This window comes from Triticum aestivum, chromosome 3B (assembly GCF_018294505.1).
Source record: "Triticum aestivum cultivar Chinese Spring chromosome 3B, IWGSC CS RefSeq v2.1, whole genome shotgun sequence".
Classification (NCBI taxonomy): Eukaryota; Viridiplantae; Streptophyta; class Magnoliopsida; order Poales; family Poaceae; genus Triticum; species Triticum aestivum.
In genome coordinates, this window is record NC_057801.1 from 157068665 (window position 1) to 157077543 (window position 8879).

The 8879-nt window shown below is 44.7% G+C and overlaps 1 protein-coding gene across 1 annotated transcript; it reads left to right on the top strand.

Moving 5' to 3' along the window:
- Positions 1–1281: 1281 nt before the first annotated feature.
- LOC123069133 (importin subunit alpha-2) lies at positions 1282–6802 on the top strand. Its single transcript, XM_044491903.1, has 11 exons — positions 1282–1440; positions 2348–2567; positions 2998–3151; positions 3330–3432; positions 3619–3803; positions 4420–4499; positions 4951–5101; positions 5534–5615; positions 5713–5771; positions 5871–6176; positions 6333–6802. Exons 1-11 carry the CDS (start codon positions 1368–1370, stop codon positions 6492–6494), a joined length of 1575 nt encoding a protein of 524 aa, XP_044347838.1. The 5' UTR covers positions 1282–1367; the 3' UTR covers positions 6495–6802.
- Positions 6803–8879: the final 2077 nt, after the last annotated feature.

Consider the following 8879-nt stretch of genomic DNA (forward strand, 5'->3'; position numbering starts at 1 on the left):
CAGTAGGTACAAACAACTTGGAAAAGGCATCACAGTAATTTTGAATTCATACTTTGGCAAAATTTCAGTTGCATTGTGCAGAAACTCGATAACATTGGGCCTCAAATAAGTTTGACTGTGTAGCACGAAATTCTCTATTCGGTTCTTTTAGCGCCATATATATAGGGACATGGAGTTTCTTAGCTCGGGCTCAAATGAGCCCACATGAACAATAAAATAAAATAAAATAAAAATGGAACAAAAATTTAAAAAACCTGCTTTCTTTTTGGGGGCAAAGATTAAGAAATGTTCCAAGTGCTTGAAAATTTTCATCATGGAATCACATTTGTGGAAGTCATTGCATTTTTTTCTGATGCTCCAAAGATGCTACTTTAAAAAACATTTTGGAGTGCTAATTTTATCTTTTTTGCCACACTTCCACAAATGTGATATGATGATGAAAATATGCAAGCACTTGAAACGTTTCTTAATGTTCGGCACAAAAAAAATATTTTCTTAAAATAATTGTTTTTCTATTTTACTTTTCATGCAAGAGCATTTGACCTTGAGCTCAGATTAGGAGTTTTGCAGATATAGGACCTAAGATGTTTTGTTCTGTCACAAAAGTAGTTAGGAAGCTTCAGATATTTCTTGTTCTTTTTTTTAAATGCGTGAACATTTTTTTAATTTGTGATTTTTTTCATATTCAGGAACTATTTATGAAAATCCATGTTTTTTGTTTTCTAACTCGTGAACATTTTTCAAGCTCATGAATACTTTTTCAAATCCATGAACATTCAAAAATAAATCTTTACCAAGTTTTTCAAATTCGTGAACCTTTTTCCAATTCTCGAACTTTTCTAAAATTCATGTTATTTTCCAAATTCCTAAACCTTTTTGTAAAGTTCACTTTTTTCAAATTCATGAACGGTTTTACATTTTTTTATGTATGATGTATGAATTTTTTATCTATGAGCAAAACTGGTTTTTGTTTAATTCCGTTTTTAAGGGGTTGTTTTCGTATAATTCCTGTGAACCAGTAACTTTTTTTTTTTGAGAAACGTGAACTAGTAACTGCTGGGTTGACAAGCAAGCTAAGAGCAGCGGTCGAGTTTTGTTTTTGTTTTTTGAGGGAAGCAGCCGTCGAGTGGCTAGCGAGAACGGTTAATGGGCGGCGGCCTGCCTAACCATACACGTGCGACGCTGGTTTCGCACAATAGGCCTTAGATCTATGGGCCTAGCCCAGGGTGCACGGGCTGCACGATAAAACTGAACTATCTCGAACCCGGCCCACCGTACGGTCTTGCTTAGTCTCCGCCCCGTCCCCGGTTTCGTCCGTTCCTATCATCACCGAGCCTCGCAGCCGTCGAGCTCCGCCGCCGTAAACGATGGCCGACACCAACGCCCCCGGCTCGCCGGCTTCTTCGCTCCAGAACCACCGCTACGCCATCAAATCCTCAGGTCCCCACTCCAACACTCTCCTCCTCCTCTTTGCTTACCTCGCCGTGCCTCTGGAATTCCGTCGAACAGTTCGCGCGCGGCGGTGGGGAAAGCCCTAATAGTCTCCTAAGCAAGCCCGGAAGTCGCTTTGATTGCGGGGATAGGAGCGGCGAGCGCGAAGTGTCTCTTGCCTTCCTGGGCAAGAAGCATCTCGCCGGCATGGTTTCGAGCAGCGTTAGGTCGAGCCGGTTAGAAGGTTTAACAGTAAGCTGGTACTAGTACTGTCTTATCGGCCTACTGCCTAGAAACCCTCTTGGAATCTGGTTGGTGTATCTAAAACTGAGCAGGCTAGAATTGGACAAACATCAATTTGGCATGTAGTGAATTGGGACCGAAACCTAGGCAGCAACTTGAAGTACACTTCTGCAAGTTAGATGGCCAATTATAGGAGTTTTGAACAAGGGCACCACTACGGCATGACGGTGTGACCGCTCGATGCACGCATCGGTCGCGTCACAGCACGAAGTCATCGGCATGGTTTTCGCACGACCCACGCGACCGATTGTGTGGAGTAGAGACCGTCATGCCCACAGATGGCGCTCCGAACGTTCGCGCTCTATGATTAAGGTTTGAACAATTTATAAGAGCGAAACTTTATCAGCTTCATTGTAGTGTCGTGTTTGCTGCCACGAAAACGGTGTTAATTTTTCTAGTGTTCTAGCTTTACAAGTGCACTTAAATCTTCTCTGTGGTTTGCCAAACTACCATGAAAATTTATCTGGTGTAAATCATAGGTTAATTATGTGTCGACGTGGACTAATCACTCATGACAACTATAGAAGGTCCAACATATTTGTATGGGAGCTTGCTGCTAGTGTTTTAGTTATTACTTATTATAGTCTTTAATTGGTTGGAAGTCTGGTTGCAGTGCACAATACGGCAGCTAGCCGGAGGCGTGAACAGGCTATAGCAATAGGAAAGGAAAGAAGGGAAGCCTTAATGCGTGCAAAGCGTGTGTGCCGTGCCCCACTTTCTGGCAGCGATGAGGCTACAGTTGAAGATGGTGATATGGTTATTGATGAGAAAGCAGATCTTGAAACAAGAACTGCTCAAGCTGTTGAGGAATTGAAATCAGCCTTGTCAAGCCAGTATGTGCCGCCTATCTTTTTTCTTCTTCTTACGCGATGCAAAGAAACCCACTGCCTCTAACTAGTTGTTAGGTTTGTGGTTCTTCTTGGATATTCCATTTGCTGGAGATCACAATTCATCTTGTAATATTTGCCTATTTGTGTGGGGAGAAGAATTTTCGTTACCCCTTACACATCTCATTATATTGGATTCCAGAAATATATGCTGCCATCATTATGATTTACACTACCAAATGCGACCTTAGTATGTTGGAGGTTCTGTTTTTTTTACCTGGCTTAGTGATTTTTCCCTCTGAGGATACACATCTTTAAGTTGTAAGGTTTGGTTTAAGCACTTGTGGATTTTGGAGAAAATTTACACTCTGGATTATAGTTATTTATATGAGAAAACTTTATGGCATGTATTTTGCAACCTTTTTATGCTTCTTAGGGGAAAGGGGGCCCAGAAGAAGAAGATAGAGGCACTTCGTGCAGTGAGACGCGTGTTGTCACAGTCTGAAGTACCTCCCATTCAAGTAGCAATTAAAGCTGGGGCAGTTCCTCTTTTAGTGCAATATATGTCCTTTGGATCTTCAGATGAACAGGTTGACCATTTTGCACTGGAAAAATACCGACTCCAGCTTTCCACATTACCTGGAAAACAACTTCTATACTTTCTATTTACTGTTATACAGTTAGATATGTTCATTGTTAGCATTGCATCTGTTTTTCTGTACTCGTCTGAACTATGTCTTATGAAGATTATTGATGTTTTTATTGCAGTTGCTAGAGGCTGCTTGGTGCCTTACGAACATAGCAGCTGGGGAGCCAGAAGAAACAAAATCCGTGCTGCCCGCATTACCATTGCTTGTTGCTCACCTTGGTGGTTCGTTTTCTCCATTTTGTTGGTTAGGAGTAGACAATGGTTTTTTTATCCCCATTAGGAATATATATTAATCTCTGGTCCTATGTAATGCACATTTCTCACAAATGTTGGCTAGGTAGACATTTGCAGTTCAGTTGGAGTTGGAGCTTTCCTTATATTAAAATGTTTCCTGATCTATTTTGTTAGAGAAGAGCTCCACACTTGTTGCTGAGCAATGTGCATGGGCCATCGGTAATGTTGCTGGTGAAGGAGCAGACCTGAGAAGCACATTAATTGCACAGGGTGCTTTGTGGCCTCTTGCCCGCCTAATGCTATCAAGCAAGGGTTCTACAGCAAGAACTGCTGCTTGGGCATTGTCAAATCTCATCAAGGTTATATCTCTTGCTTTGACTGTATGAGTCTCAAGTTTCTTATGCCAGAGTTCAGCAGTTATCTATTTTCAAGTTCTTATTCATGGCTCAGGAGTGCTTCAGCACAAGCTTAAAGTAGGCCCTAATTAGGAATTAGGATTGCTTAAGCTAAGCTTAGCTAAGGTCCTTTCGTCAGATATATTAAGGAAGAGGTTTCTTAAGTTTAAGCTGTATTTTACAACAACAACAACAAAGCCTTTAGTCCCGAACAAGTTGGGGTAGGCTAGAGCTGAAACCCATAAGATCTCGCAACCAACTCATGGTTCTGGCACATGGATAGCAAGCTTCCACGCACCCCTGTACATGGCTAGTTTTCTGGTGAAAGCCTTAAGTTTAAGCTGTATTTTATGTCAGCCAAATTTCAAGCCGTATTCAAAATATTTCATGGCTTGCGTACCTTATGAGGTTTTTAGAAGCTGAATCCCTCGCTCACTCATTTTCTCTTCCTTCTGCTTAACAGTTTTTATCACTTTCAGACTGGTACATATGCATGTAGCTGTTCATGAAGCATCATTTTACTATAGTGTCAAATGTCTGTTCTCTTATAGTGTCAAATGTCTGTTCTCTTATAATCCAGGGGCCTGATCCCAAGGCTGCGTATGAGCTTATTAACATCGATGGTGTGCTAAACGCGATCATAAGGAACTTGGAGAAGGCGTATGTCTCTTAATGGACATCTTTCTATTTTGCATTGAATTTTTATTAATCCTTTTACTGTACACTTATGAGTTTCTAATATTCGAGGATTGGCTTCTTACTCATTACAAATGGTTCCAGTCTTTTATTCTTACTTCTTACAGTTACATAAAGAACACTGTTCAAATTCACTGACCTGTGCTTTCTGACATGTCTTCACTGTATGTTCATTATATATGCATGTAGCAGTACTTCCTTTCGATCTCTTCATTAGTTAGTAACCTAGATAGTGTGCCAAGTTGTATTTACTGGACACTTGCTACTCTTCTTCTTGTGCAATTGTTTAGTCCTGATTATATTTTGTGGTATTTCTGGGATGCATAAATGACATTGAAACATTTACTAAAGTTTATCAGAGTGACATGCATGGTTTTGCTCATTGCTGCCACTGATGAGTTAAGTGATCTTTCAGGGACGAAGAGTTAGCAACTGAGGTGGCATGGGTAGTGGTATATCTTTCAGCACTTTCAGAAAAAGCTATCAGCTTAATAGTACGAAGTCATGTGCCTCAGTTGCTGATTGGACGCCTGCTGGCATCTGAGAACTTGCAGTTGCTCATTCCGGTATTGTCTATTTGTTTCTCACTCTCGGTCTCATAGTGTTCCTTTCTGTTATTAACAATTTCGGTGCTTTCCCTGGAAATGCTTATTGCTGACAATTTTCATTGTACTTCACTAGAACCAAGAAAACTGACATATCTTTTGAGAGGAACACATCATAGTTCAAACTACAAATTTTCATAACCCTGTGTAGAGCATGTGTCAATTTGATAACCAATGTAATAATGAGCAGGTACTGTCTATAGAGAGGCATGCTTTTATTAGGAGGCGTATTGTTATGATTTGCAATTAATATATAGCTTTTCTAAGTATATTTCTCAGTTATTGTAGATTTCTGCACTTTTTATAAATATCCAATAATGTATATGATGTTACTGTGGGGCAGTGTATGTGATTTCACAACACAGGCAAATTGACACTTCTACGTTGAATCAGGTGCTTCGTGGTTTAGGGAATCTTGTAGCCGGGGATGAATACATGGTTGATTCAATCCTAATTGTTGGAAACAGCATCACAGGTTAGCCAATCATCCTTTTGTCTCCAGTTACATAACAGCACCGATGATATTCATCACGAGGTACAGTTTGCAAGTACTAACTAAATATTGTTCTCAGATCAAGCTTTATCAAGTCTCATAAAATGTTTGAAGAGTGACAATAGGGTTCTCAGAAAGGTCCACTTTTATTCGCTGGTTCAAGTCTACTTCATCTAGCCGACATATACTGTATTATTTGATTTATTTACGCTTCAATTTTGTTGACTGCTTATGTAGGAGGCTTCATGGGCATTGTCAAATATAGCAGCAGGCAGCTTTGAGCACAAGAAATTGATTTTTACCAGTGAGGCGACGCCTTCACTAATACACCTCCTGACGAGTGCACAGTTTGACATTCGTAAGGAAGCAGCTTACACCCTGGGCAATCTGTGTGTTGTCCCAGCAGGGAGTACTGAGCCCCCGAACATAATCACTGAACATCTAGTCTCGATCATAAATGGTGGAGCCCTTCCAGGATTTATAAATTTGGTCAGGTCTGCTGATATAGAGAGCGCAAGACTTGGACTTCAGTTCCTGGAACTGGTGAGGGGATCTTACCGCGTTTTTAGCTGCCCCTATCTCATTTCCTAACCCAGATCATTAGTAATTTTCAAAGTAAACTGTCTCTTCAAGTTACTCTGGGTGTATCGCCGAGTTTCTACAGTTACATTGATATCAAAATTACCACCATCTTTGCAGGTGATGAGGGGGTATCCCAATGGACAGGGTCCACAGCTTGTGGAGAGGGGGGATGGCATCGAGGCCATGGAGAGGTTCCAGTTCCATGAGAACGAGGCGATGAGGAACATGGCCAATGGGCTGGTCGACAAATACTTTGGCGAGGATTACGGTCTCGAGTGAGCGGCTACTGTGGCCGCCAATCCTGCATCTGTTTGTGAACCCAGCAGCAACTGCTCGTGTACTCAAACTGTAAAATGCAACTTTTTTGTAACCGTGGAATGTATACAAGACTGTCTGAGGTAGCGTAGTTGCTGTGTAACTTGGCCATCTTCATGAATGTGTGTGGCGATGGGGCTGTTGTAGCTGGAGGCTTGAAGTGAGCTGGGTAGCTACCGTAGTACAGTGTGACCTTTGTAAGAAGAGAAGATTTTGTGTCTTTGAGCTATATAATTGTACTAGAGAAATGCTGTTAAAACGCTTGCTGAAAACCGTTGTGACTAGCTTTGCATAGTTCCACAGGTCATCTAGATGGGATAAGCACTTGTGTGTCCTTGTGCAAAATCGATATTTAACGACTCCCGGTTTCAAGATGCAGAAAACAACATTAAAAAAAAAAAAGCAAGGGCAGAAGCTTCAAGCCGCGGGCATCAATATCAAAGCCGTGGCATCATCGGGCAAATCCGGACCAGGGTCGTGCATGGCAGTAGTTCCACGCTCCATGTCGTAGACGGGCTTTGCTACATCTACGTAAAAGGCAAACGTAATCTTACGTGAAAGCTGGTCTGGCAAGACACGATTGGATGAAGAACGACCCGGGCCCCACCCCGCGAAATCAGGGGGGCGAGAGAGAATTTGATTAAAGAAGGTTACGTAAGGTTAAGTAGATCATTACGTAGATGTAGGATTATTGGTCGTAGACATACAGCCCCTTCTCTCCGCGCCTCAGATAGTAAACGCAGTTCCCCTTGAGACCGGCCTCTTCCGCGCCGACCGACGCGCCAAAACGGGCGGCGTCGACCAAGAAGGCCCGATCCCCGATGGCGTCCACCTCCACCCAAGCCCTCGCCGGCAGGTTGAGCCTGCGGACGACGATCTGGGCAACCTTGTCACACCGCTCCATCAGCGGGTGGTACAAGGAGACGCTGAAGAGCTCCCCGCGCGACTCCAGCAGGTGAAGGCTCCACGCGCGGTACATCGGGTGACATGACTGCTCGGCGATGGGGGTTTCTGTGAAGGCCGGACCCGCCGGCGAGAACTCTAGCGTCAGCACGGTGGCGCCCAGCAGGCTCGCGTAGAACTTCCCGCCCGCCGCCGTCACGAGGCTCATCCCGTGGATGAGGTCGTCACGGCCGTGGTGGGCGCCCAGGCCGCCTGCATCTGCCTGGTAGTAGCCGTGCTCGGACCACTCGGCGGCTGCCCCCGCTCCCGGGCGGCAGTACCAGAGCACCGTGTCGGCGCGGTTCACCACCAGCACCACGCAGGCTGGGTCCGTGGGCTCGTGCGAGAACGCGCACCTGACCGGGTTCCTCGTGAGGAACTTCTCTGTATCAGGGGGCAGGCCGATTCTCTGGCGCGTGAACGGGTTCCACAGGAACGTCAGGCGTGAGCCAGGGTGCGCCATGAGCAGCCAGCCGCCCGGCGTTGTCCAGTACAAGTGGTCTCGCAGGTCGTCCACAATCTTGCACACCGAGCGTCTCCTGCTTATGCTGTAGAAAAACAGCGGGTCTTTTGCCGTCTCGTCGTCTCCTCTTTTCGTGGCCTCGTCATCTTCAGCGTTGGTACCGTGAGGCCTAGGGTGCTTTTGACCAAACATTAGCAGCGGGGAGAAGCTTCGATCCAAAGCTGAGTCTTCGGTTCCCTTCATGGCTGTATATGCTCATACATGATGAGTCAATTAGCATAATAATAGAGCAAAAGGCAATGCTCATGAAAGAAAGATATAGCTACGTTAGCAGCATTGGTAGTTTCTTATTTGACCTTTGGTTGTGACCATGTGTTTTGTTAAGCTGTTAGCAGGACCACTTTTTATGTGACCCTCCCCTCCGTGTCAGATGGCATAATGCGTATTGGTTTTCTTTAATTAAACCAAAGTCTTTTTCGTGATAAATGCTCCAGTCTGTATTAGATAAAATGCAATGGCAATACAAAAATCCAATGGATTAGCAGGAATTGCAGCCACTCTGAATGCCTTCGTGTTGCTTTGCTATTGGCATCTGTGGAAGCGGAGGAGCGCCGTCGGCCTCACGGGTGTCGCTATACCTGGCCATCTGCCGGGCTGGGCCGGGCTTACCAAAGCCCGAGGCAGAAAACCTAGGCCAGAGCCCGGCCCGGCCTTCGGGCTCAAAATCTAGGCCCGGGCCTGGCCCTGGTGCAGCGTCGGGTCGGGCCGTTCGGGCCGGGCTGCCCATGGCCAGGACTAGGTGTCGCCCTCCCTCACCCTCACCCTCAATTGTTGTTGGGACGACGCGATGTTTGGCTGCGTGCTCTGGTTGAGTTGCACCTTGTGTGGCATGAGCGATGTGTTCTTCTTGTGTTCGTGTGATATGTTCGCTGAAGTTCATGTGG

What these genes read in the sequence shown, in the direction of transcription:
- LOC123069133 (XM_044491903.1), top strand. Translation starts at nt 1,368, where the DNA reads ATGGCCGACACCAACGCCCCCGGCTCGCCGGCTTCTTCGCTCCAGAAC. An exon ending in TTGGATCTTCAGATGAACAG is followed by an intron (nt 3,152 to 3,329) that starts GTTGACCATTTT and finishes TTTTTATTGCAG; the next exon opens with TTGCTAGAGGCTGCTTGGTG. An exon ending in ATAAGGAACTTGGAGAAGGC is followed by an intron (nt 4,500 to 4,950) that starts GTATGTCTCTTA and finishes GTGATCTTTCAG; the next exon opens with GGACGAAGAGTTAGCAACTG.